The sequence below is a fragment of the Drosophila melanogaster genome, chromosome 3R, assembly GCF_000001215.4.
Source record: "Drosophila melanogaster chromosome 3R".
Lineage (NCBI taxonomy): Eukaryota > Metazoa > Arthropoda > Insecta > Diptera > Drosophilidae > Drosophila > Drosophila melanogaster.
In genome coordinates, this window is record NT_033777.3 from 8013640 (window position 1) to 8040626 (window position 26987).

A 26987-nucleotide genomic window follows, 5' to 3' on the forward strand; every position below is an offset into this window, starting at 1 on the left:
ATTTTATCTCTATCTATTCTTTAATAGGTCTTAGTCCAATAATACAGCAATTTCCTATGTAATGTTCAATGTTACTTTATTTGCAGGGTATTAATTTGCTTAATGCAGTTCGACCATTGCAACCATTTTATCGATAGTTGATGCCGGGAATAGTTCATCGCTAAAGTCAAAGGCAATGTAAACAAAACAACCTGAGCAATGGACGATGCCGATGATCTGCGCATAAACCAGCAGCAGCTTATGGACGAGATTTCGGCCCTCTTGCAGAACACAGCGAAGCCGAGCGCCGCCAACGCACTGCAGCTGAATCAGGAGCTCCAGCGCCGGCTCATGCAAGTCCGGACCAAAATTCTGGCCATGTTACAAGTAGTAAGGGCCCGCTTCTCTCGGAACGAGGACATCCTGGTGCGCCGGCTGCGACCTCGTTCCCATTTCGGCCCGAATTCCCTCAATCTTAGCGGGGCGATCCTGCGGAAGGGCACGTTTCGCTTCAAGGGCAACCTGTTTTTCCGAGACATCGATGGTCGAAGCTGTCCTAACAACGAGGATTACGAGGCGCGGTGCCACACGGAGATGTTTCCCACCGACTTTGACATGCACTCCAGACATGTATGGACATTGCTAGACAAAAAGAATGTGATAATGGGTATAAAACAACAGGTGAGTGGACCCTTCGAGTGGTTCAGATTGATTGCCAAATACCCATTTAATAGCAATGAAAAGTTAAATAGCAATACTAATATTCTGTTTTATAAAAAACTCAATTCTCAGTTACTGGAGCATAGGGCCCACAGTACGAATGCGCTGCCCAGCGGAAGCCTGAAGCGCAAGCCAATCGAGCGACACTTAAGTACACTGGTAAGTCTGCTGGCAACTGCGGATAGTAGCTTCAGCATCGACTGGAACCAGATCAGCACCCTGGACTTGGAATATCGGCACTCACCATATAGCTGTGAGGCAATGTGGAGGGTCTACTTAACACCAGATCTCAGGCGAGACGATTGGTCACCCGAGGAGGACGAAACTTTACTGGCGGTGGCCACTGCGAACAGGATGCAGAACTGGGAGTTGATAGCCGCGTCGCTAGACCGACGTTCCGACTATCAGTGCTTCGTACGCTTTCATACCGCCCTACGTTTTCTGCTGGAGCCAAAGAACAGCCACCGCTGGAGCGAAGAGGACAACGATAAACTAAGGGCGATCGTTGATAGGAATACGGCAAACAGTGTAATAAACTGGAAAAAAGTCGTGGAATACTTCCCGGACAAGTCCAAATCAACGCTGATTGGTCGTTACTACTACGTGTTGCATCCTAGCATCAGTCACGGTAGGTACCCAATATATTGAATAATTTTTAATTTATTATTTCGCTCCTTTGAAACTGCAGAACCCTTCACTACCAAGGAGGACATGATGCTGTTCGCCGCCGTTGAAGAGTACAATGGAAAGTTTCACTGTTTTCCGCGTTCTCTTTTCCCAAACCGGTCGTTAACCCAACTCCGAACTCGCTACCACAATGTACTGGCACAACGCAACAAGACCGACTCCTGGTCCGTTCAGGACGACACACGGCTGATGAGCTTCGTAACGCAATACGGGGCTTCCCAGTGGCTTAACTGTGCCACGTTCTTGGGCAATCACACGCGGACCAGCTGTCGAACCCGCTTCCTAGTCATCAAGAAATTCCTTGAACAAAATCCCAATGCAAAAGTGGAAGACCTGCCACGCCGCCGATCGAAGAAGGTGTCCTTGGTTAACTCTGATAACTGGGCGCAGCGTTTGCAAGAGTGGCAAGAGGACCCAGAGTCATTAGTTAATGATAACCCCCCGAAAGGAACTCGGGTGCGCGGTCCCAAATCGAAAAAGGCTAGGATCGAGCGACAGGCAGAGAGTTTCTCAAGACTTTCGAAAGTTGATATAGAGTTCTGCAACTTCTTTAAGTTTAGTTATAATCTGACGCTGAGCACTCCAAAAACTTTTCCAGTTCCAAAAGACGTTTATAACCTTGCCTACGTGATCAGAGCTCTTGCATATAAGCCACCAATTCGACCCTCGCTCTTACAAAACATATTTATGCCAAATGATGTGCTTAAGTGCTACAACAGCATGATCCGAAACCTTCCGGACGAGGAAGGTGATATGAAGAGCCCACTTTTGCCACCCAACTGGTCAACTATGATGGGGTTTCGAGCCTTATGCATTCTTTCCGGAGATTGTCGCAAGGATACGGAAACACGTAGCTTCGAATACAATGAATCTTTACCACCCATCCAGCTTTTCCGCAAGCGGTTGCAAGCTCTTTTCTATCGTACCACTCTTCTCAGCCGCTTGGAATCACAACTCTTTACGGACTTACCATCAGCATTAGTTTCTTTACCACGCCCCAAACACGATTATGCAAAAATGGGTACACATGTTGAATTAATCGATCCAGAGCCGGCACCACAGAATGATCTAAAATCCGAGCCGCTTAGCGAGAATGAAGTGATTAATACAGTCAAGCAGGAATTGGAAATGGAATATACAGTTCCATAGGAACTAATAAGTAAATATGTAATATTGATTAATTTAAGCTTTAAAAGTTTATATTTTTTACTTCATATCGCGTTATATAATAGTTCATTACAATGGCTAACAAATAATTTATAAACTTGTAGGTACTTTTAACGTATTTCACATACAGCAAAATCAAATGCCGGACCGATGTGCATTAGGGTGGCTCATTTTTCTGATTGTAGTTTAAAAATATTGCTTAGGTTTGAAAAAAGGTATATTTATAGCAAAACGCCCTGCAAAACGAAACAATTTAATACACAAGCAGTCAAAAAAACTAATGTATATTTTAGTTGCCGTTTTACAATCCTTTCAAAACTTTTATCCCGGATATTTAGTTATTAGAGCAAAATTGTCTAAACCTTATTTTCAATATAAAAAGAACCGATCCATCCTATTGTTCATGCGGTAACAATGTATTACAAAGCATTTTTATGATAGCACTAGCAGCTTGAGAACTATTTTGTTCGATTCCCGGGGGAGGCGCTCATTGGAAGTTACTGAAATCCGTCTTCAGCTTGATCGTAGGCTTCTGCGGCTTGGCCAGCAGGTTCCTCTGCGCCTCGCTTGCTTTTTGGGCAATGTTAATCGACTGCTGTTGGCTGCGAATGGCCGCTTCTAGTTTTTGTCGCAGTTCCGGTGTTTGACCCATCAGGGCCTTAAACTCCTGCGGATATTTCGGACCGATCTTCAGTAGCCACTGCAGCGCCTGGTCGTGCAGCTGCCGTTGATACTTTGGCAGCGTCCGGAGTCGACTGGGTTCCGCTAGGAAGCCAATGAGCACAGGGACCAACAGAGTCAGCATCTGAATATCTGTGAAGTGTGGACAAGGAACAATTAATATTATAATCCTAAGTTTAAGGGCTTGCTAAACGGAACATCAATTCACAGAGATGGACAAGTCGCTTCATCCCGTACTTTTACTTCATACGTGCAACATTTAAAGCGTAATTTTAATTGACAACAAGAACTAGGAACTATGCTATGGATTGGTGCATTGAAAAACATTGAGTGTGCAATAAACGTTGCAATTCATGACTATAAGGCAGTTAAGATAACATAAATAAAAAAACGAATAGAATGTTCATATTTAATGGTAGGAAAATAATTTCATTTCCATTTAGCAGACCGATGAAAAAGGAGTAAATTTACAACGCGTGTGTAAGTGTGAACAGTTATGCCTTATATTTCTGAAACGCTTTTTTGACATGAAACGTGTGAGTTTATGATCGAGCTCTTCTATTTACCTTGTAGCAAGTTCATGTTTCCTAACGTTTTTTTTTAAATATTATTTTTTTTAATGTTTTGTAAATGATTTGTGATTTGATAAAAAGAGAAGACAGAGAAAAGAGCAAATATATAATAACTTATTTCGTTTTCCCTTCCCATCGTGTGAAGTTTAAAATGAATGTACTTAAACCAATACTTTGGCTGCGTTCGAAGATATATTTGAAGAAAACAGATCGATACGACAGAACAGCCTAATTATGTTGGAAAGGGGAGTGTGTTAACTATTAAGGCGGGTAAGGGGGAACTGCTAGAACTATATTCTAAAATGGGGTACTCCTGCACCAAATGAAAGTTATGTCGAATTTTATCCTTTCTAGTCACAATTTAACATTATTCGAAGAAGTCCTTATAATCAATCAATGATCAATTTTTATTAGTTAGCAATCATTTAATTATGATATAGTCGAGTTCCTGGACTATTTAATATCCGTTAGACACGTATGGACACGGCCAAGTAGATTTGCCTTCTGATACTGAAAAAAAATGTATACACTTTATAGGGTCGAAAACGCTTTCTTCCACCTCTTTCATACTTTTCACTATTTTCCATGAATTATAATTCCAAATATATCCCTCCTAAATCCAAAGGTATAATTATTTAATCTAGTTATATAACATAAACAAAAACACGTTCTTAAGGTTAAGTATTCTTTCTCAAACAGGAGTACCCCGAGATTTAAAGAAGGACCAAGCTTAATGATTTTCAAATACAACCAGTTACTTACGGTTCTGCGGCTCCGACAAGTCTATAAGCTGCTCCACGGTAACGATGCTCTCCAGGGTGACCTGTAGCTCCAGTTCGCTTGTGGGCACCTTGCTGGACTCCGCATACAACGATTCGATTATCCTAGGCGCAAGTGCGTGGATGTAGGGTGTTGCCGTCTTCAATTCGGCCCGAGCGAAGATCGATCGCGTGGTCTCGATGCAGCGCAGCTTCACCGAGAGGTTCTCCGACTGCAGGCACTGCCGGAAGTGATTAATGCATGGATATTGCAATGAAGGTGTAGCCACAACGGAGGCGGGAGTATGTAGAATAAAAACAGTGATGGCCAGCAGCATAGTGACCTCGTCGACTTTCCTTTCCTCGTTATCGCCAGCCGTTTTGGTGAGATCCACAATGGTGGCCAGTGCACTTTGCAGTAACTGTTGCCATTCCTCGGTTGTCTCCTCTACTTTAGCCCACTTGTGGACACAAACGGATCGCAAGCACTGCAGGGCAGACTTCACAGCACACGTATTTGCCAAGATAGTACTATCTATGGCCGACTTGTTGGCGATTTCTTTAACGATACTGGTTGTCATATACAGGACGGTGGGCAGGATTGCAAGGGCACCTTTGGGAGTACACAAATCCATCAACTGTTCGACGCACTGCAGTCCGCTGGATACTAGCAGGCCGTTTTCATCGCCGAGCACCGAGAAGAATGACGAGCCAGTGGCCATTTTGGCATAGGCAAAGTCCAGCTGTAAGCCGGAGCCACCAGCTCCCTGCCTCGTGGGATTCATCGTAGGTATTTGGCGAACAAATAGGCAAAGACAAACCTCCAGAACGGCGTAGACATGCGAGCTTCCTGGCTGCATAGAATCATCTTCTCCATGTCGCTCTCCACCCTTTCCGTCCTCAGAATTGGCATTATCGTCCCGTTTTCTTTCTAAGTCTTCCCTAGCAGCGCGGATTGTTTGCTTTAAAATTTCTACGCACAGAAGTTGTACGAGTAATTCATCTCTCGTCAGTATCTGACGATGTAGAACATGACAGAGTTCAATGGTTAAAGCCCGATCCTTGACCAACTGCCTCCTAGCCCAATCAGAATCAAAGATGCTGTGCAGTGAGCGAAGGCAGCTCACAATGTTTCTCGGCCTTTCAGAGCTTCTCATGCTGCAGAGCGCCTCCATGCAGATGCCGAAGATCATATGGAAGCGATCCGCTGACAAAGATCCATGAGTGATCTGATTATTGTTGGACTCAGCTGCGGCTTCACTTGTGTCTAGATGACGGGCGAACCCTTCATCCCTTAACCATAGTGCGGAGGCATAGAGGATTGGGGGCCAACTGGTCATGTAATGTGGTTTTGACGAATTAATGGTGTCCGTGGTGTAAAAGGCTCCTCCGTCGTGCGGTAGTTGGGATTGGAACTCCGCAGGTAGAAGCAGCAAGGCGTGATCCTTCATAGCACTCAGCCAGTGTGTTGAAAGATTGTGGAGCTCAGGTTGCACTAATCCTAAAAGACTTTCACCCCTACTGTCAGGAACATCCGAGTCCGTTTCCAGATTGGTTAAGGATTGAAAGCCGGATTGTTGGGATTGGAGATTCAGTAGGGAAGCCGGAGCCTTTCCATTTCCTATCATGGCCACAATATAAACCTCTGCCCACGCCTTTAAAATGCTTAGCTTCTCCAAAGTAGCCATGGATTCGTTATATAACTGAGTGCTGTTGGTTTTTGAGGAAAGCTTATCAAGGGAACTGACTAACAGCTGGTGAACTCTTTTTAGATCTCCTATGTCGCGAGCCACTCCAGATCCAATCCACGCTGAGCAAACTTCACAAGCAGCAGCTGTCACATGGGAGGGGGTATCCGGCGCGAAAGCAGGGCGCAAGGCAGCTCCCACCTGAGCCTGGAACTGCTCCAAGAGTAGGTGACCAGGGAACTCCGGTTCCGGAACGTTAGCAAATCGATCGATTATTTCCTGCAGGGTGCGCAATCCTTCTAATCTCAATTGATCCGAGTCCGAGGTGGCAGCCATAAAGGACATTCGAATAAGTTCCGCTAAATGGAGGATGAGGTAATCTCCGCGAGAACGAATAAGTTGCTGTTCCTTAGCCTGCAGGAGATCAAAGTGCACTGAACTGGCAGCCTCACAGCTGGCTATGATCCGCCGCACGCACTGGGCGGCGAAAACACGAGTGGGCCACCTTGGCTGCACTGCTGGATGGGTGGATGTGTTCTCCTCTGCTCGGTATTCTGTTACATCATCAGCATACTCTTCCTCCTCGTCCTCTTCATCATCTTCTCCACCAGCCTCCTTGCTCTTGCTTTGTTCCCCAGCAGCGGGATCATCATTTAGTCCTCCTTCCACAGCAACGGTTAACACATTCTTGCAAAGACTCAACCAGGAGCTGAGATTATCTGCAGCCAGCATTTGGAGCATTGATGTGAGTGTATCGTGAATGTTTCTCAGCATCTCGGCATCCGTTTCTGTGTCGAGCAGTGAGAAAAGCAGCCCTGGAAGTCCATACTCCGTAATTACCAAATCCGGAAGTTGTTCGGCGTTAATAGTTAAAGCTAATTCACACACTTCCTTAGCTTCTCGATGGGCCAACTGACGGAGGCAGGAAACGGAGGCCTTGCGAAGTATGAAATAGTTACAGGCTAGCATTCCAACCAGCGTGGGTACCAACTCCTCTAGTTGCAGAGATTTACTGGCAAAAAGATGTAGCTGCTGCAGGCAGCCAATAGCCTCAGCTTGTACAAGAGGATCCGAATGTGATTGAAGAAGAGCTGCTGAGCAGAGGAATGATCCTCTCATGGTGGCCACTGCGCCTCCTCCTCCTTGCAACTCCGGTCCCACGGTGGTGATCAACGCATTGACTACACGGCCCACACACTGATGTACATCAACATGAGCGTGGGGTACGGTAAGTAAAAGTTTCAGACACAGCGTCAAAGTTGCCTCCACGTAGCCGCGGAACATTGGTCCTCCAGAGTCGGCAATCTGCGCTAGAGCATAAAGCGACCAAGCCTGTACCACTGGCGATGCACTATCTTGACCCAAGGCCAAAAGGATAGATACACTGGTGCTCAGATGCTGCGACGAGCCCATGCCACCCACATAGCGATGCAGGCAGCCCAGGGCATGTGAATGTCCCGTCCTCGTGACCACATCTCTGGCAGACTTTAGTTTATCAAAACTATTTTGAGCCAACTCCGCGGTAAAATGAGAATCTCCCACGACCTGGGCCAATCGACCCAAGGCCTCTCCAGCCGCACACCGTATGGTAGAGTTGGCACTCGTCAGCGAAGCAACTATCAATGCCGTGGCACTCTTTCGAACATCCTCCTGTCCTAGGCTTGTCTTGCTATCTGTCAGATTTTTTAGAGCGCATAGCAGAGCCGTAAAGATATTCATTTGAACGGCTTCTTGGCGACTGCTCTTGGCCTGGCGAATGCACTCAGTAAAGTGCTCCAGCATTTGCAGCCTATGCTTGTTTGCCACTTTGGGAAAAATGGTTCCATACAGAGTCACTGCCATATCGATCACTGCTACCCCGAGTGGCAATGGTCCTGGACACTGTTGGGCCTTGCTGATCTGCTGAATGTTGCTTCCTCCACCGCCGTTGCTTCCACCAGTAGATGTTGCTGATGAACCATTCGAGCTGGATCCATTGCCTTGGGCAGACCTGGGACGGTACAAACAGCATGGATCGTGCTCTAAGGCGCCAGATCCCGCGGCGCTATTGGGTTGCAGCTAAAAAAAACAATAAAGTTTTAATTAGTAATGCTACCAATTAATATGTAGTACCAAAGACATTATTCTAGTGTCTTTGGTAGTACCTTAGTAACAAGGTATGACAAAAAGAATGCAATTCAAATTAACTATTCAAAATGTATGCATGCAGAAAAAAGCAAAATCGATATGGCTTATTGCTAAAATGATTTTCTCAAAAAATCAAAGGCTATTGTTGAAAAATTAACAACAAATACGCTTACTGAAAGCATATCGAAGCTTAACAACCGATATCGGAATTTTAAAATAAAATTTGCTCTTTACAAAAGCATCTATTTTATTTATTGTATGTACACGTATTTGAACAGATTAAAATCTCACACTTGGAAGCTTATCCAATTTTCGACATTTGAATTCATGCTCAAATAAGTATCAAAATCAATCGCAAAATGTTGAGTAATTAATATAATGTAAGATATAACGACTTAATAGAACTCGAAACAAACACTGGTATTGCACTCCACTTACATGCTCGCCATCGACTTTGCGATTGGGCTCCATCTTAGGATATGCACAATTATAGAGAGAAGGGTGGAAAAAAAGTGAATTCGGGTTCACGGATAGACAGTTGGTTGAGCGTACACACACATGAACAGGAAGATATACGTAAACTCCCAAATTAAACCCACCTGATCCTCAATGGTGCGATGATTAGTTTCTTGCAGCCAGGTGCCCAGTATGATCGAATCATCACCATGACAAAGCGTCCGCAACAATGAGTTTGTAGTGTTGGCCGCGTTATCCGAAAGAGTAAACTCCGAGACGAGCATGCGAAGAAGATGGGTATAGGAGGCCTCTAGCGCATTAGCAGGCAGCAGCGTCAGCGTTTCAAAGAGACGAAGCCGCACCATAGCTGCCGGTGCCTTTAGCTGGGTTCCATAGCTCTTTAGGACAGATGCCAAGCTGGAAAAGAAAGGATTCAATTAGCATGACAGATAAGCTGAATATTAAAGATGAATCTCACTTGACCAACATGGCCAGGGCGCTTTCGATGGGGGTGAGTAGTCGTCTGGTTATGTCTTCGTTCAGGAGATCCGGGCAATTAAGCAGGAAGCTGTGCATTACAGAAAGAGCTCCAGCTCTGCCCTCTAGGGTCACCTGCCAGGTAAAGGCATCGCCGCGCGCCTTTTCCGATTCAAGCTCTTTGTTGGACCGCGGGAAAGAGTTCCGCCACAGTAGCAGCATTCGCGGCAGCAAGCCCTTGACTACCGGCGATCCCAAAGTCATTATAGCTCCAATTAATAGCCAGCCGGCCTGGGTACGGTGCAGCGACATGCGGCTATTCTGGGAAGCAGATCGCAGCAGTTCCTCCGCACAGTTGAACACGACCTTTCCCTTTGTGTGGGGTATGCCCAATGGCGAGTACCGAACGCTTCCCAAAATTGCCGCCAAAGCGCAGCTATATCCGGCCATTGCTTCTGGCGAGGATCGCATCTGCTCGATGGCCTCCACAAAGCGATCAATTAGTGGCGTGATTTGCCCAGGAACCGCCACACAAGCGCATCGTAAGCACCAAGCGGCAGCCAAACGGGCAGCGGCGCAGGGATGTACCAATACGGCACAGGTAGCATCGATCGCTTGCAGGGATTGATCTCCCAACAAGTTCTGGGCCGTGGTTCCTAATCCAATAAGTAGAGAACTCAATTCCTGGAGGGCACACACCAGCAGGTGCTGACTGAACAGTGTTTCTTGATTAGAATCCTTGGCGTTCTCGGGATTGAAGTCAATTGAGTTCATCTGTTTGGCTACCAGATGGACCAGTTCCTTGCAGGCAGCGCTCTGCGCCTTCTCGCCTAGCATCTTTCCAATCGTTGATCGGAGTATAAAGCTAATGCATTTCCGTGAATACACTGCATCTACGTGGGAGCACGCTGCCTTTGGATTGGCCACGAGATCCAAAACGTGTGCCAGAAATGTGCTTAACTGTCGTTCCAACCAAACGCTGCCCATGAATTGCACGAAAACCACGTATGCATGCGTTACACCCACTCGCACCTCACGGTTGACACCTGAGCTGCCTTTGATAATCTCTCCGGTACCCTTGAGAAAAGATGCGCCACCACGAAGGAAACCTGACATGAGAATGCCCAGAGCTTCATCCAGGGAAACCAAGCGTTGGGTAGCTCCCTTGCCCGCTTGAATAGCCACCGCTTGTCCCTGTTTCTTTTTGCTTGTTGCCGCTTCTGCCAGTTGTTGAGTATAGGCTAGAAGTGTTCCCAGCAGCTGAGCTACCGCACATCGCACTTCATAGTTGCTGCCGTCGAAGGCTCGGAAACACAATGTTCCCAAGCTTTCCAGCTCCGTTTGGTACAGGAATGGTGCACTGTATATCATTTTAAGGATGCAGCGGGCTGCAGCCACTCGAACAGCCATAACTCGGTCCAACAGGCAATGCTTGGCCGCCTTGTAAATATCCTTGTGCACGTTGGCAATGGCTGTGCCCATGCCAGCGCTCACCTTCTCCAGCGTGTGCATGATCTCAATCCGCGCCTGCGACTCAGCGTTGCGAAGCGTTCGAATAAGGATCTGCACCGTATCCTCGTAGGTGCGGCCCATCATCCTGCCCAGCTTCTCATACATAGAGCCCAGCACACAAATGGCGGCACTAGGGATAAAAGAGACTCAGTTTCGATTTTTATATTTTTATAAATGCAATTTACTCACAGCTTTGTGGGCAAGTAGCTGGGCGAGTCGTCCTTGTTCTTCAGGATGTCATTGCAGGCGTTGACGGTGTCGAAGAGCATGAAGGTGTCACCAACGGAGAATAGCGTGGCCAACGCGCTAGCAATGAGCTTACGAATGGGCGGACCTGGTGCGCCCTGGATTCTTTCAGAGAGCTGCTGCACCAGCTTCTTCTGGCTCGCCTTGATCTCCGCTTTGGACACCAGTGGCAGGGCCTTCTCCAAGTAGCGCAGCCATTCCAACTCGAACACAGGCCGCTTGTGTTCGGGCAACTGCTTGAGAGCATCCTCATTAAGGATCAAAGTGTGGGCCAGCTCCATTTCGGATATAGCCTCCTCCTCAGTTTCCGAGCGTCCCCTTGTCGATGAGGCGGAAAAATGGTCGCTGTTTATAAACGATCTGCAGAGCAAGCGAGAAAAAAAAACAATATAAATTGCGGAATGTTTCATCAATTAAACGCAACATATGGTTGATGATTGTGTTCGCTACGAATCGGTCGGCCTTTGACCTTGCCATTTGAGTCTACTAGTACGGACAGCTGCATTATCGATTACAATTTGTTGATCACATTTCAAAATTTGTTATTTTTTTACTATTTAAGTGGTATACTAAACTTTTATATCCATTAAATTTATAGATCAATGTCTAACAAATATATAATGTATATACGTGCGTAAGTATGCCACTTGAAAAAAAAAAAAACATTGGTTTTGCCAATCCATATTTATAAAGTTGTAAAATAGATAAAAAATTGTCAAGAAAACGACTTCATTAAATATAACTATTAAGAAGATGACCTTTTTTTATTTATAACAGAAACGTTGGAAATTGTGTCCGCTTAACAAAGCAAATATGTCTTAAAAGCTTGCCACTAATAAGTAGAGCAATCAATTTACGGAATACACATTTATGTGGATAAGGGGCCCAGCGCGGCTCTTCCCAGTGGTATTGTGTGGAAAAGTATGCATCACTCAATCTATATATACGGCGATGATGACGGTGATGAAGTCAACCCAGAAACATATTCAAATGTATCGATGCGCCGCCACGCTTCGAACGGAAACTGCACTGGTAGCGACTAGGAAGTCCACACACCCACAACCGCTCTATTTTCTTGTTTTATCCACACACCCACTCCCACTGTCACCCAGCTTTGATAAGTGCGGCAAAGAGCTGTCGCCTTGGGCTCGATAGCAGCGCCCATTGACACAGATGGCGGCAAAGTCAAGAGGAGCCAAATTATTAAATCGAAACAAAGACCTTTTCTTCGGAAAATCAAAGGGGTCCGAAGCGGCGGCGGCGGCTCTTGTCCTCGTCATTTGTGTGCTATGTGCGAAATGATGTCCGCCGGCTATGGGTAATAGGGTAAGAAAAGACAATGGGAAGGATGTTCGAGGGTGCGCTGCAATTTTAATGGTGGGGCGTTGGAGCACCATGGTGCTGGGGAAGGTCGTTTGCAGTAATTGCTTTACTGGAAACATCCAGCCATGTAAAAGTGCCCTTATTCGAAAAAGTTTCACATATTAATTCTTAGTTGACTGTACAGTAAAAGGAATATATATTGTCAACTCTAAGCTAGTTAGTTACGCAACATTTTTTCACCACCTATAGCTATTGTGAATCATTACAAAAAGAGTTATTTAGTCTTCAGCCAAATACAGACTGATTTCATACATACATACATTCAATGAGTATTTCAGTGCTATTATTTTGACCACCGCTGTGCGTACATACAAGGCGAAATAATCCTCAGGCGTGAGGACACCGAACCATTGACGTCTGCAGGCTCGAGTTACATAAGACGCCGTTGGGCTGCTGCACCGCCTCCTTTGGCGACCACTTTCCCGCCCACAAAAGGAAAACAAGTAAAACCTGTAAGGTGCAGCCCAGCTATGGAAATGAAACCAAGAAGCAGCCACGAACTGAAATCCCGGCTAGACTTGTCCTGTGCACTACGGGAACATCAGGGTGACTCGTTCGCCGGTGAGTGGTGAATTCTTTTGGGTGGTGGTGGTTGACTTTTCCACTTTCCACACACACCCCCCCCCCCCCCTCCCTCGATTAACCCACCCTCCAGCTTTGTTTTTGTTTTTTTCCCGAAATTACCTGCGCGCCTCGGAGATAACTTTGCGCAGAAATTGCGGCGTGCGTGCAAAGTTTAAGTTTTCCATTGTTGTGATTTGCTGTGTCTTCACATTTCCAGAAAACTTTCTTCGCCGTTTCTCTCGCCAATCTGCAGCAGCCTGCAACTTTCACACAAATCGATAACACTTCCACAAAAGCACTTTTAGCACACGTTTTTAACTGCTCCAATGGATTTTGTTTAATATTACTGTTTTGCTTTCAATTACACTAGGTCAATTCATTCTTGTCACTCGATGTAGCATAAGTTGCGAAAAAATAAAACCGAATTAGAGCGGATTACAGGCGCAACTCTGGAAAAGATGCAGGTCCAGACCAGATCCGCTTACACTTGCTTCGCGCACCGAGTACAAAAACAAAATGAAATGAAAGAGCGCTGGCGAGCACAAACCCACCAAGTAAAAAGTGTTCTCTCTCTCTTCATACACTTTTTAAGGATAGCATCGGTCTTGCCAAATGTTATCCAACGCCTTCGTTCGTGTTTCTTCATTTATTTTTTCCAACGAATAGAATGGAATTTTCTTTTAAAAATGAGTTTTTTTTTTAATAATAAGTTAATTTTTATTTTATTAATTTATTTATTATTATTTAATATCAAAATAACGTTTGGTAAATTAGTGTGTTCCTCCTTGCAAATATTTGCATAATATATGTCTTGAAAAAAGGCCTTTAAAAGTGTATACACAAGTCGAGTGTACGAATGTACGAACTTTAAAGTGAGAGAGCGCCAAAACAAAATAAAATCAAAGAGCGGCGCAAAGAACACGGGAAAAACACCCGCTGTGGGGCACGTTCGAGAAGAGTACAAGTGGGTGGCAAGTGCTGCCGGAAGAGAGCGGCTTGTGAGAGAGCGGGCGATGACGTCGCACGCTAGAATCGCAGCTGATTTAGCAACAATTTGCAGCCAGCACTGTTATAGACTTTTGGGCACATTAACACCGATGTCCGCACACACCCGCATTGGCGTGAACTATGTCAATGTGTCAGTTAAGTCGTTTCGCTGATTCGGCGCTCGGGTGAAGGGAAGCCCAGGTGCAGTGTCCTGCGACAATTGTCCCGCTTGCTTTGTCCTAAGAGAACACGTTTGGCGGCACTTCCGGCCGTAAAGGGTCTACCGAATGATTTAGAATCGGTCCCAAATCCAAATTCATTCAGAAAAAAGTTCTATACTTAATTTGCTTAAAAGCAGATACTGAAAAAAGGTTATTTAGGTTTTTAAAGACCAGAGAAAATAATACATAAGGCGAATAATTAACCCTACCTCGCCAGTTGCAAGTCAAATTATATTTCAGACCGCGACTCACTGATTTACTTATGTCCTAAGATTAATCAAATCTATAAGTGCCAAGGCTGATTTAACAGTTACATAATATAGTGAGAAGCACAAATCGCGTTATAGTTGCTTCGATTTTTATTTTATTGAAAATGTTAGAAACCTTGCACAAGGCCCCGATTAATCTGCAATAATAAAACAACAATGCACTACAAATTATGTATAAACAAAACTTTGTACACTGTCTAATATTTCTAAAAAATGTGCTCAAATAAATATATAAACTATTTTATCAGCTCTTGTTTCAAACTGATTTTGGGTGACTATTCCCCAAAACAAAAATTCGAATTTATCAAAGTACACACACAATTGTAAGGTCAGTAGGTCCTTCGACTTTATTGCGACTTATGCTAAGAGCTTAAGGTAAAAACTGCATGCTGGGAATAAAAGTCAATGCCTTGGAAGTGGGGCTTTTGGGATTCCCCAGATCTTTGGCGATTCCCTGCACGCGGGCCACCACGTCACTGCGCTGGATATCGCCCCGGTCCAACATCCTTTTAAATAGAGTATACAATTGCCTGGCCGCCGAAACCTGTGACAAGGCATGCAGCTCCACCAGCAGATTCTCGGAATATCCCTCGTACTTGCTCAGACTCGCCGCCTTAGCATCGCGCTTTAGCAGATCGTAAACCAGCAGGAAATCCACATAGGGCTTAGTGGGAGGAACTCTCTTTTTGCCTGCGATCGAGGCGGTGCTCCATCGATCCATCGCGGACTCAGAACCGAAAGCGGCCCTTCCGTAGTTATCGTCGTAGAGGCGCAAAAAGTTATCCAGTGACTCCACATCGTTGGTAAAGTCGTAGCGCTCGCTTTGAATATCACGGATCAAAGACAAAGGCAGGGTATCAAAGTCGCTATCATCTTTGATTTCTGCAAATAGATCGTTGCCCTCAAGGGACTTTTCCGGCGGCGCAGTTGGTGCAAAAATTGCCGGACGGTGCGGCACAGTGGGTGGCGATGTGGGTCTCTCGGTTGTGGATGATCTCTTCGGCGTTTCCCACCAACTTGGCGGCTGCCACCAGCCCATGCCACCAGATCCAGACGCACCTGCTCCAATCGGTCGCCTTGTGGTAGTGGTTCTCATCCTCGTGGGCAACGGTGTGGATGGGCGCGGATTTGCAGTGGTGGATTCCATACCTTCTTCATCCGCACTGAAAGGAGGCTCCACTGTTGTGCTTGATAGTGGCTCGTACTGCAGCAGGTCAATATAGTATGCCAAGGCCTGCATGGAGGCGGGCAGATAGCTAGTCAGTAGGTTAGCCGGCGCCACTGGATCCACTAGGTGACCCACTAGAAGCACCACCAGCATTGGACGAACCGTTAGCCCACTGCGCATTTCTCGCTTTTCTTACTTTCTTCTGGCGGGAACGGTTTACTCTGGGGGAATGGAGGCACTCAACTGAAGCGACTCTTCCCAGCAACCAGCGAGCATCTGTAGTTGGCTCTGCATCTGTCTTTGTCTCCGTATCTGTATCTGGTTTTCAAAATGGGTGACAGCGGGTTCGGCTTTAGCTTATACTCTTTCAAAAGGTATTTTAACGCGCAGAAAATATAAAAAAATCTTCAGGGTCAAACGATTACAACTAATCTGTATTGATTTTATATTAATTTGAGTATCATCACAATCTTTTATTTCTATTAATAAATGTTATTAAAGCAATACTTCTCGGTTTTCCTTTTTAAATCATTTGCCCTAATGGAATAGCGTCAATGATTTCTGAGCATACTTATAGCTTCGGTGTTGGGCTTCAACTTTTCACATGCGATTTTTTGGGGGTTTTAGCAAACTCGTTGAGTGGAGAGGCCAGCGACCGCGATCGCCGCTTGTTGCGTAAATTTTGTAACCACCGACTTTTGGCGGAGAATGTTGTTCTTGGAAAGAGTGAAAGATGTTCCGTTGCCAAAAGAACAACCAGTTTGGTCATAAATATGCAAAGTGTGCACAAACACAGGCAGAAAGCAGGCGAACCGCACATAAACCTGATTTTGGGTGCTTTATTCATTTGCAAGGAGTACAAAAGCTCTTACATTAAATTAAATGCATCTTTGGTGCAGTTTAAGAATCACTTGCAAGTGCGACACTTTGAGAGCCATTGATGACCGCTGTCGATCAAAAAAGGAGAGCAAGGGAGCCCGGCAAACAGCTGTTTGAGAAGCATTAACCTGTTGTTGTTGCTCTTGTGTTGCCGTCTAGATGAGTTTTCGCTTTTTTCGAGGAAATTGGAGCACGGTAAACGACTTAGCATAACGGGTTTCCTAAGCAAGCCGTGCCGCTGCTTTTTTAGCACAGACATAACGGCCTCACACTCGCACACCTAAACTTTTTGCACTTCCGCCTGGCCAATTAGCACTTAATAGTGTCATGTGTATTTTTTGACGCGTCAGAACCAAGACACACACACAGGTAACAATTTCACTGGCACACTCCCACACCCAAATTGGCCCCATGCAAATGGTTGCTTTGTTTTCAATTTCGACGTGCTTTCAGACTCAACTCACCGGTTCACTTCGTGCACAAACAAGTTTACAATTAAAATCACTCTCTTCACATGGTTATTGCTTTTAGTTTACTGGAAAAATTGAATTTTTCACGAATTTTCACTGCGTTGCGATACGGTTTGTGTAGGCTAGCTCGATAACTTTGGCCGATGGCGATAGTCTAAACATTTGTCTACGTTTCGATGTGAATGAGAAACAGCTGCTTGTTGATTGCACATGTGCTTATTTTTTTGTTTACCTAAACGCTCCAGAATTTCTGTGCACAACTTTGTAAATTACAGATAAATAATATAGGAAGAATGGCCAGAAGACCAGAGCATTCGGCGCCGCCAGAAATTGTGAGTATACGCCATAACGTACTGCCCATCAAGTGAACCCTCACCAATTTTTTATTCCTTTAGTTCTACAACGATGATGAGGCCAAGAAATATTCCACAAAGTGAGTAGATTAGATAGATATGTATGTATATGTTCGAACTCATAAAAACCAGAACTTTTTAGCACCCGCATCATTGAGATCCAAGTAGAAATGGCCGAACGTGCCTTGGAACTATTGGCGCTCCCGGATGATGATGAGTCTCGGTTGATTTTGGACATCGGCTGTGGTTCTGGACTCTCAGGTAGCGTTCTTGAGGACAGCGAGCACATGTGGATCGGCATAGATATTTCCAAGTCTATGCTCGATATCGCCGTGGAACGCGAGGTTGCTGGGGATGTCATTCTGGGAGACATGGGCGAGGGAATGCCCTTTAAGCCGGGCACTTTCGACGGCGCCATCTCGATCTCTGCCCTCCAATGGCTCTGCAATGCGGACAAGTCGTATCACAATCCCCACAAGCGCCTGCTGAAGTTCTTTACCACCTTGTTTTCCTGTCTGACACGCACCGCGCGAGCTGTCTTTCAATTTTATCCGGAGAACTCCGATCAGATCGAGATGGTAACCTCGCAAGCCATGAAGGCGGGATTCTACGGAGGATTGGTTGTCGACTATCCAAACTCTGCCAAGGCTAAGAAGTACTACCTGGTGCTCATGACTGGAGGATCTGCTGAGCTGCCGCAGGCTTTGGGTTAGTTTTAATAATAATAATTATAGAAAACTAATAATTACTTTCACATCATTTTTCTTTGCTTTTGTAGGCTCACCTGAAGAGGAACGTCGTGTAAACTATATAAAGAAACGTGATGCTTGCCGTGAGGCTCGGGGAAAAGCGCCAAAGAAATCCCGCGATTGGATCCTAGCCAAGAAAGAGCGTCGACGTCGCCAGGGGTTGGAAACCCGTCCTGACACAAAGTACACTGCACGCAAGCGCAGCGGCAAATTTTGAATAAAGTTGTTACATTTAAAATTAGTGACAGACCTAATCTCTAATTGCGGCTTTGTCTATATGTTTTAGATCTTGAGTCAGATTAAGGATATTACAATGCCGTTGGATGTTTATATACATATGTATAAGTCCCGCTGCTATTCATCTTAAGTAAAACGGACACATCTTTAATTCACAAAATTATATTGTTTCGAATTTAATTCATTTAACTTAAGTCTATGTACGCTGAAGACTAGAGAATTCTAAGATTGCTTCCCGACTAGTTTTTGTTCTCGCTCTTCTTGATCGCGTCTGTATCGTTCCTTCGCTTTCTGCTTGGGAGTGTCGTAGGAGCTTTCGGCGAGGAACATCAGGTATACGGCCACTCCGGCAAAGATAAAGGCCAGCAGGACCATGTCAGTCTGGCCTGATATTCTGTTGGTCTCCCTTTGCACTTTTATTCGATCGTATTTGGCCTGGGCGGCTTGTCTCCGGTCAAATGATTTACCATAGTGATTTCGCGACCACTCGTCGAAGTCATAGATGGGCGTACGGCCCGCAGAATCAGATACACGCGATTTCTGAAATCGCGACTTGTAAAACTTAGTCTCCGCATCGTCCTCGACTACGGGTTCCGCTACATCGTGGACATCTTGGGCATATTGGGCGCCTGCCGTATGTACGATTCCCTTGTCGTAAAGTCGACGCAGCCGGTAATTTCCCAGAATCTCATAAGCCTGATTGATCTCCCGAAATTTCTTGGCTGCGTTCTCACTTCCTTGGTTCCTGTCCGGATGATAAAGCATCGAGAGCTTATAGTAAGCTGCCTTGATCTCGTTCTGCGTGCACTGACGCCTGATTCCCAGTGCGTCGTAGTGGCTCATCTGGTGGCGTTGACTGAGGTAGAGGCCACGCAGCAGAAGCAGAGGTCGCCACAACATTGGGCTGTGCTGGTACATCTTGGATGTGTTCTTTCGCCCGCTTCACTTGTTTTGGTTTCGTTATATCACATGAAAATTAAAAACAAATCGAATCAGCTGTTTGAACTTGAACTTGTTCACCCTCGCCATCGTTGTTATCGATAGATCGATAGTATTCTGAACCAATGGTGCAGGTACAGCAAAAAATTAGCTGAAAGAGGAAAAAGAGCTTGTAATTGATTAATTTATAAAAGATAGATTTTGAAAATATTTACAGAATAAATGATTTTCAAAAAAGTTTTTACAGATATATCAGAAAAATATTTGTAATCCCTGGCTTAGTTAAAAATTTAAGACTTTAGTAAAGTTGAAATTCGTCAGCTGTTTGGGCTATGATGAAAAAAGCAAAACGTAAGCTCCACGGTTCCAGTCAGCTGTTTGGCCGATTCGCTGCGAATGGCAACTGTTGCAACTATTTTGGTTTGAGTCTTCTCAATTTTTATTTATATATAGAACAGGGCAGCAGCCGGTTCAATAGTCTCACGCAGCGTGCTTGATTTTCCCGCTAAACGCCTGCAACTGTATCTGTGTGTATTCGAGAGCGATCGAGAAGTTTCTGGTGGTCGAAATTTAGGCCAGAAGGCACAAAACCGAACTGAATAGTGAGTCATCCGTTAACAATAAAAAGTTGCAGCTACAGTTTTTGTCTTTTTATACAGAAAATTGTGTAACCATGACAAACACCATCAACAGCGAGGAAGTGTCCGACGCAGGAAGCTACAAAGATAAGGGCAACGAGGCGTTCAAGGCCTCCCGCTGGGAGGAGGCAGTGGAGCACTATGGCAAAGCCATTAAGGCGGGCTCTAAGCACAAGGAGCTGGCGGTTTTCTATAAGAATCGTGCTGCCGCTTATCTGAAGCTAGGAAAGTATGAAAATGCGGTAGAGGACTGCACTGAATCTTTGAAAGCGGCTCCGGGGGATCCCAAGGCACTGTTCCGTAGGGCTCAGGCGTACGAAGCTCTGGAGAAGTTCGAAGAGGCCTACAAAGACGCAACCGCTTTGTTTAAAGCGGATCCCGGCAACAAAACCGTACAGCCCATGCTCCAGAGGCTTCATGTCGTCGTGGAAGAGCGCTCTGCCCGTAATGCCAAGACATCCACAAAAGTCAAGCAGATGATGGATCTTACTTTTGATTTGGCCACGCCCATCGATAAGCGTCGCGCGGCAGCCAATAACCTAGTAGTTTTGGCCAAAGAGCAGACTGGCGCTGAACTGCTTTACAAGGACCACTGCATCGCCAAAGTGGCCTCACTAACAAAGGTGGAAAAGGATCAGGACATTTATGTGAATATGGTGCATTTGGTGGCTGCTCTTTGCGAAAATAGCGTCGAGCGTACAAAGGGCGTTTTAACTGAACTCGGAGTACCGTGGTTCATGAGGGTTCTCGACCAAAAACACGAGAACTGTGTGTCCACCGCCCAGTTTTGCCTACAAACAATATTGAACGCATTGTCTGGGCTTAAGAACAAACCCGATTCGAAGCCGGAGAAGGAGCTGTGCACTAGGAACAACCGGGAAATTGACACTCTCCTAACATGCCTAGTTTATAGTATCACGGATCGCACGATTTCTGGAGCAGCTAGGGATGGCGTTATTGAGCTTATAACCAGGAATGTCCACTACACAGCTCTAGAATGGGCCGAACGCCTGGTTGAGATCAGGGGACTGTGCCGTCTGCTGGATGTGTGCTCCGAACTGGAGGATTATAAGTACGAGAGTGCAATGGATATCACAGGCTCATCATCCACAATTGCATCCGTTTGTCTGGCCCGGATATATGAGAACATGTACTACGATGAAGCTAAGGCACGGTTCACGGACCAGATCGACGAATACATTAAGGACAAGCTTTTGGCGCCTGATATGGAATCCAAGGTGCGGGTCACCGTTGCGATTACTGCCCTGCTTAACGGTCCATTGGATGTGGGCAATCAGGTTGTGGCCAGAGAAGGTGAGTTCTGTTATTGGATTTAGAAAATGGTACTTAATTAATGGTGAAATTTGTAACAGGAATACTGCAGATGATTCTAGCAATGGCTACGACCGACGATGAGTTGCAGCAGCGAGTATCATGTGAGTGCCTAATCGCCGCTTCCTCTAAAAAGGACAAGGCCAAGGCTCTTTGTGAGCAGGGAGTAGATATTTTAAAGCGGCTCTACCACTCCAAGAACGATGGTATTAGAGTACGCGCCCTGGTGGGTCTTTGCAAGCTGGGTAGCTACGGCGGTCAGGACGCGGCCATCCGACCATTTGGCGATGGAGCTGCCCTTAAGCTGGCGGAGGCATGCCGTCGGTTTTTGATCAAACCTGGAAAGGATAAGGATATCCGTCGTTGGGCTGCCGATGGTCTGGCTTATTTAACACTGGATGCTGAATGTAAGGAGAAGCTCATTGAGGATAAGGCTTCCATTCACGCTTTAATGGATTTGGCCCGCGGAGGAAATCAGTCCTGTCTCTATGGTGTGGTCACTACTTTTGTGAATCTGTGCAATGCGTATGAGAAGCAGGAGATGTTGCCTGAGATGATAGAACTTGCCAAGTTTGCTAAGCAACACATACCGGAGGAGCACGAGCTGGACGACGTAGATTTCATCAATAAGCGTATTACTGTGCTGGCAAATGAGGGCATAACAACTGCTCTTTGTGCACTGGCGAAAACTGAAAGCCACAATTCACAGGAGCTGATTGCCAGGGTTTTGAATGCGGTTTGTGGACTGAAAGAGTTGCGAGGAAAAGTGGTTCAAGAAGGCGGCGTTAAGGCGCTGCTTCGTATGGCGCTTGAGGGAACTGAGAAAGGAAAACGCCATGCTACCCAGGCGTTGGCTAGGATTGGCATAACCATTAATCCGGAAGTATCTTTCAGTGGCCAGCGATCGCTTGATGTAATCCGTCCTTTGTTGAACCTTTTGCAACAGGACTGCACAGCGCTGGAGAATTTTGAGTCGCTAATGGCACTCACCAATCTAGCCAGCATGAACGAGAGCGTGCGCCAGAGGATTATCAAGGAGCAGGGGGTCTCCAAGATAGAGTATTATCTGATGGAGGACCATCTGTACCTGACTCGTGCAGCTGCCCAGTGTCTGTGTAATCTGGTTATGAGTGAGGATGTCATTAAAATGTTCGAGGGCAATAACGACCGAGTGAAGTTCTTGGCGCTTCTCTGCGAGGATGAGGACGAGGAGACCGCAACAGCTTGTGCCGGAGCTCTGGCCATTATTACTTCAGTGTCTGTCAAGTGCTGTGAGAAGATCTTGGCCATCGCCAGCTGGCTGGACATTCTGCACACTCTGATCGCCAATCCCAGTCCGGCGGTCCAGCATCGAGGCATTGTGATTATTCTAAACATGATCAATGCTGGAGAGGAGATCGCCAAAAAGCTGTTTGAAACGGACATTATGGAACTGCTGAGCGGTTTGGGGCAGCTGCCCGATGACACGCGTGCCAAGGCCCGAGAGGTGGCCACCCAGTGCCTGGCGGCGGCGGAGCGTTATAGGATCATCGAGCGGTCCGACAACGCGGAAATCCCCGATGTGTTTGCCGAAAATTCGAAAATATCTGAGATTATCGATGATTAAGCGAAATTCGTTTGTAGTGCCTTTTGTTTTTCCTCCATTTCATCTTCTTTACTTTACTCACAGTGTCATCGCGAAATTTAACTTATTTTTCAAAATATCAAATGTACTTAACTGTTTTATAAATATTGTTCGAATTTATTTCGTTTTTAAAGGTAGTTTGTTTTATTCCTTAGTGGGTAATATAATATATTATTTAGTTATTTCATGAATACGCGATTTTTTAATTTAACTAATTTAATACAGACCAAGCCTAATCCAAGCCTAATTGCTGCGGCCTAATGTGATTTGGATTGTAATATGGATGGCCACTAGGATGGCCTAGTGTTTTCCCACCGACTCCATTTTCCCCGGTGCACTGCCTCGGTACGTTTTCTATTCATTGCCACACATTAGTCGCCAGCTCGAGGTAGCTGACTTCCTCTAATGCAGAAGATGCTTCTGATGCGGCAGTGTTGCAGTGTCAGGTAGCCGGGAATTCCGAGCCGAGCATCTCTTCCAGCTGATTGCTCAATCTCAATGAAGTGTGATTAAATAAATAATAGTTGCTTTAATTTAGTTTGGCTCAGCGCAGTGGGAAATGGCCGAGGGTTTCGGTTGCTATGATTCGGTTGCCATGACTTAACGGCATTTATTCCGAAATCCATCCCGCTTTTTGTCTTTGGCCATTTGGCATTCCTTTTCCCGCGATTATTTCGCATTTTCCTCTTCTCCTTAAACCATATACTGTGCTCAATTTGACCAATATAAATAACGTGGTTAGAAGGTAAAGTAATGAGGAAGATGAATTCTTCAGGACCCTTATATGCTAAAGGGATATAAGCTGAAATAAAATATGTTGATGTAAGACCCCAGAAGGAAACAAACTAATGCTTGGCAATATATTTAAAAAATTGGTGTATAAAAACAATTAAGTTAGGGGAATAAACATTTTAAAAAATGGTAAAAAAAGACATTTTAAAAAATGTAAAAAGGATATTTCCGTGGAAATATATTAGCAAATTGAAATTCATTTCTATAGCGTTGTTTAATATTGAAAATCGAGTTTTTCGGCTACTTCATAATAAATGTACACTCTTCTTCCATTTGAGAAATCGATAATAAAGAAAATAATCCCAGACTTAATCCCCAAGAAGCAGAAACTTTCGGTTTCGGTTGTATTTACTTTTTCGGCATTGGTCAAAATGAGACATTTTGTCCTAATTACACAGACGACAGACACAGACCGTGTGGCAAAGAGTTTGCTAAGACTGTGGATCGGAAGCACTGGCTTAGAGCTTCATCGGCTTGATTGGCGACGTACATATGTGCATCTTCACTTTCCATTTAATCTCGGTTTGGTGGCGCGGTGCGGTTCAGTGTGGTGCAACACAGTTGGTGCCGCCCAATTTGTCCCGTGGAAATCGAAAGCCGATTTTCATGTCAATATTTTTGTTTAATAAACTGGCCGACTCGAGTCGTCTGCGCATGCGGAAAATATGCAAATTACCCCCCCCCAGGCGATGCGGCGCAACAAATGTGCACTGGGAGAAAAATAATAAACTTTTCAGTTAACTAATGCTGGATTTGAAATTGTCTCGTTTCAAAATAGAAAACTAACTAATACCCAGTAGATTCCTTGCTTTATATTAATTTAGCATATATAAAAATGGAACTAATTCTGTTTTCTTAGTGTATTGATGCTGGTGCAGGGGCACAAAAACACAGATTCAGATACACCGCCAGCGACGTTGCGTTGACCGATTGAACGAAAGTGCAGGCAGCAAAAGATACGGGATGAAAGATGAAAGTTGACCGCAAGTAGAAAGACGATGCTGAAAGTGCAAGTGGCTAGGCGGATCGATCGAATCGATGTAAGACGGTTACGGTTATGGAGACATCAGATTGGTGCAGGTGTCAACTCAGGTTGCACGAGTGGTTTCCCTTTTGGAAGATTCCTCTTCCCAACTGGCAGAACTTTGAGTTGAAAGATGAGTGTGTGTGTGAATTGAATGTGAATATTGTGACAATGTAAAGTGTGAAGTGTTCCCCTGCCAGACATTTCTCAATGGTTTTTTTTTTTCATTTCGCCAGAACTTGTGGACAATTTGCCAGAGCACCGCCAAACAAAACTCGTACAGCGATTTTTCTTCGCATTGGCCATGGTAATTAATCAAACTGCTGCCATCTGCCGAAAAGCGTTTGAATCGATGGCTAAACGCAAAAAATTCGTTGAAAGCCGAAAATGTGCATCGATCGCTCTTAAAACTGGCAACCACCGACCGAACAATTCAAAGAGCCAGGACAAGTTGTGGTGATAGCCAGAAAGTTGGCTCAAAATTTATATCAATCGAATGTCGTTGGCCGGAATCGTTAAGATACTCGTTTGATCCTCAAATAGTTGAATATGCTAAGCATCTCAGACTGGAGGAAGAATCCAGGCAAAACCAACAAAATCATCGAATGCCATTAGTAACATGGTCAGAAACTTGCAACAATGTTGTCAGCCAGCCATGAAAGTGCACTGGAAAAAAAATCGCTTGGCAAAAGATATAAAAATTACTACCTACTACATTTACAATAAATGAAACACATTGGCAAGCTATAAAAGCACATTACGCCTTTCAATTTAATTTATAATAAAATGCATCTAATTTAGTTTAAGGCAAGCAATTCATGGATAATTAACAACAGAAGTTTCATCTTAATTATTATTTTTTTTTTAATTTGGCATGCTCCTTTTATCCTCTACAAAAATGGTGTCCGAGTGCAAATGTTTATGTTATGACAATTGTCGACCGACCACACAAGAAAGGGGGCTGCAACTCGAAGATCCCGAAATGGGCGGTGAGGGTCCAGTGCCGGCCAAACTGTGCACTGCCCACTGTCATTAAGGTTGCGCCACTTGCTTTCATTTCGCTGAGCTTGCAGTTTTGCTTCAGATTCCCACCCATCCACTCCACTGTCCTCTCACCTTGCCTTAATTGTTTTGTTGCACTCGGCGGGCGCGAGAGGCAACTTTCTATTTGCGCATTTGCACAGGGACTGTAAACCACGGTAAATGCTTGCTTTTTATTGAAGATGCGACTTGCGACAGCGGCTGGAAACGATAATATTTATTTTCCTCCTCATTTCAAATGGGTATTTTCAAATGTTGATGTATCACAGCTGCCAGCCTTGTGTCGCTGAGAACCCACTAACCTGAATATTGAATTCACCATTTTATTTTCGTTTAATAATAACATTCTGGGTATACAAGCATATTAAAAAAGTGGCTTGGTATTAAAACCATACCAGCATTAAAATTAAATTGGTATTATAATTAGAAATTAATGATACCTAATCAAGATACTTCTGCATTGGTTTCACTTTAAATTTTACAACACAATAGGAGTTGTAGTTGGGGTGAATAAACTTATAAGAATAAGCTCTTTTCGATTAATAATTATATTTTGCATATTATTTTGAAAGCTTCTAAAAGTATAATGAAAATTATCCAAAAGGTTAAGTTATAAAAACCCAAGTTATCTCAATAAAACTCGATGAAATCTGTGAAAGCTTTTTGTTTCCAGTCGCAAATAAAAAGATATTGTTTTGTTTCCTAGTAATTTCGATATTTAAACGCATTTTTAACATTCGTTAGAGTTATCCCCTTGTTTAATAGCTGTCTGCAGTGGAGCGAGTTTTCGCTGCCTTAATTATGCGTTTCATATTTGGTATGGATATATTTGGTTGGTAAGGACTACACTGCGACGAATATTTGCTTGTCAAATTTGAATTATCGGCTGTTTGTCAATTTACATTCTTATGACTGGTACTTTCGAAAACTATACATATATTAAGAAAAAATTAATGTATTATTGTTTGAATTATAACATTTCCACGAGTCCTTAATAAAAAGTAAAATGTACCCTAACGCACATCATTAACAAGGCAAATGCTATGCGATGCCGGCTCAGTTCTACTCAGATCAGTTCCCTTCCCCAACTCCGGACCGTTCGTGGAGCTCAGCGCGAGGTCCATAAGGATGTACATGAATGCGTCTCTATTAGCGAGCGCGAACCGCACGCACTCGCTGGGGGAAGCGGGGAGTGCAGTGGATTTCATAATATCTCAATTGACGAGAGGGGTCCATCAACCTCCTTG

General features: G+C 44.7%; 6 protein-coding genes and 1 long non-coding RNA gene across 15 annotated transcripts; 4 read left to right on the forward strand and 3 right to left on the reverse strand.

Moving 5' to 3' along the window:
• Window positions 1-151: 151 nt before the first annotated feature.
• Window positions 152-2971, forward strand: Pbp95 (PSEA-binding protein 95kD). Its single transcript, NM_141503.4, has 3 exons — window positions 152-660; window positions 772-1327; window positions 1388-2971. Exons 1-3 carry the CDS (start codon window positions 199-201, stop codon window positions 2533-2535), a joined length of 2166 nt encoding a protein of 721 aa, NP_649760.1. The 5' UTR covers window positions 152-198; the 3' UTR covers window positions 2536-2971.
• Window positions 2571-17151, reverse strand: CG2747 (uncharacterized protein). Of its 6 annotated transcripts, NM_001275435.1 has the most exons (8): window positions 13138-13535; window positions 11014-11430; window positions 9314-10954; window positions 8979-9252; window positions 8818-8850; window positions 4569-8310; window positions 3801-3821; window positions 2571-3366 (listed from the first exon to the last, which is right to left on the reverse strand). In NM_001275435.1, exons 1-8 carry the CDS (start codon window positions 13200-13202, stop codon window positions 3041-3043), a joined length of 6519 nt encoding a protein of 2172 aa, NP_001262364.1. In that variant the 5' UTR covers window positions 13203-13535; the 3' UTR covers window positions 2571-3040. The 6 variants fall into 6 exon arrangements, with proteins under 6 accessions (NP_001262364.1, NP_731206.1, NP_001262363.1 ...); NM_169205.3 differs by lacking the exons at window positions 3801-3821; window positions 13138-13535 and adding an exon at window positions 17006-17151; NM_001275434.1 differs by lacking the exon at window positions 8818-8850.
• Window positions 14814-15907, reverse strand: ImpE3 (Ecdysone-inducible gene E3). The gene has a single exon (NM_080169.3). It carries the CDS (start codon window positions 15840-15842, stop codon window positions 14865-14867), a length of 978 nt encoding a protein of 325 aa, NP_524908.1. The 5' UTR covers window positions 15843-15907; the 3' UTR covers window positions 14814-14864.
• CG10903 (uncharacterized protein) lies at window positions 16772-18506 on the forward strand. 2 transcript variants are annotated; one of them, NM_001275436.1, is made up of 5 exons: window positions 16772-16910; window positions 17287-17343; window positions 17407-17444; window positions 17507-18072; window positions 18143-18506. In NM_001275436.1, exons 2-5 carry the CDS (start codon window positions 17305-17307, stop codon window positions 18328-18330), a joined length of 831 nt encoding a protein of 276 aa, NP_001262365.1. In that variant the 5' UTR covers window positions 16772-16910; window positions 17287-17304; the 3' UTR covers window positions 18331-18506. The 2 variants fall into 2 exon arrangements, with proteins under 2 accessions (NP_001262365.1, NP_649762.1); NM_141505.4 differs by lacking the exon at window positions 16772-16910 and having other exon boundaries at window positions 17188-17343.
• On the reverse strand, window positions 17491-19370 carry CG11035 (uncharacterized protein). 2 transcript variants are annotated; one of them, NM_001316540.1, is made up of 1 exon: window positions 17491-19370. In NM_001316540.1, exon 1 carries the CDS (start codon window positions 19266-19268, stop codon window positions 18573-18575), a length of 696 nt encoding a protein of 231 aa, NP_001303469.1. In that variant the 5' UTR covers window positions 19269-19370; the 3' UTR covers window positions 17491-18572. The 2 variants fall into 2 exon arrangements, with proteins under 2 accessions (NP_001303469.1, NP_649763.1); NM_141506.3 differs by having other exon boundaries at window positions 18500-19370.
• Window positions 19371-19661: 291 nt separating this feature from the next.
• Window positions 19662-23764, forward strand: unc-45 (uncoordinated 45). Of its 2 annotated transcripts, none has more exons than NM_001316496.1 (3): window positions 19662-19891; window positions 19949-21241; window positions 21301-23764. In NM_001316496.1, exons 2-3 carry the CDS (start codon window positions 19963-19965, stop codon window positions 22863-22865), a joined length of 2844 nt encoding a protein of 947 aa, NP_001303425.1. In that variant the 5' UTR covers window positions 19662-19891; window positions 19949-19962; the 3' UTR covers window positions 22866-23764. The 2 variants fall into 2 exon arrangements, with proteins under 2 accessions (NP_001303425.1, NP_524796.1); NM_080057.4 differs by having other exon boundaries at window positions 21301-23013.
• An 846-nt stretch (window positions 23765-24610) lies between these two features.
• On the forward strand, window positions 24611-25987 carry lncRNA:CR44936 (long non-coding RNA:CR44936). Its single transcript, NR_125104.1, has one exon. It is a non-coding gene; the product is annotated as a long non-coding RNA:CR44936 (long non-coding RNA).
• The last annotated feature ends 1000 nt before the right edge of the window (window positions 25988-26987 follow it).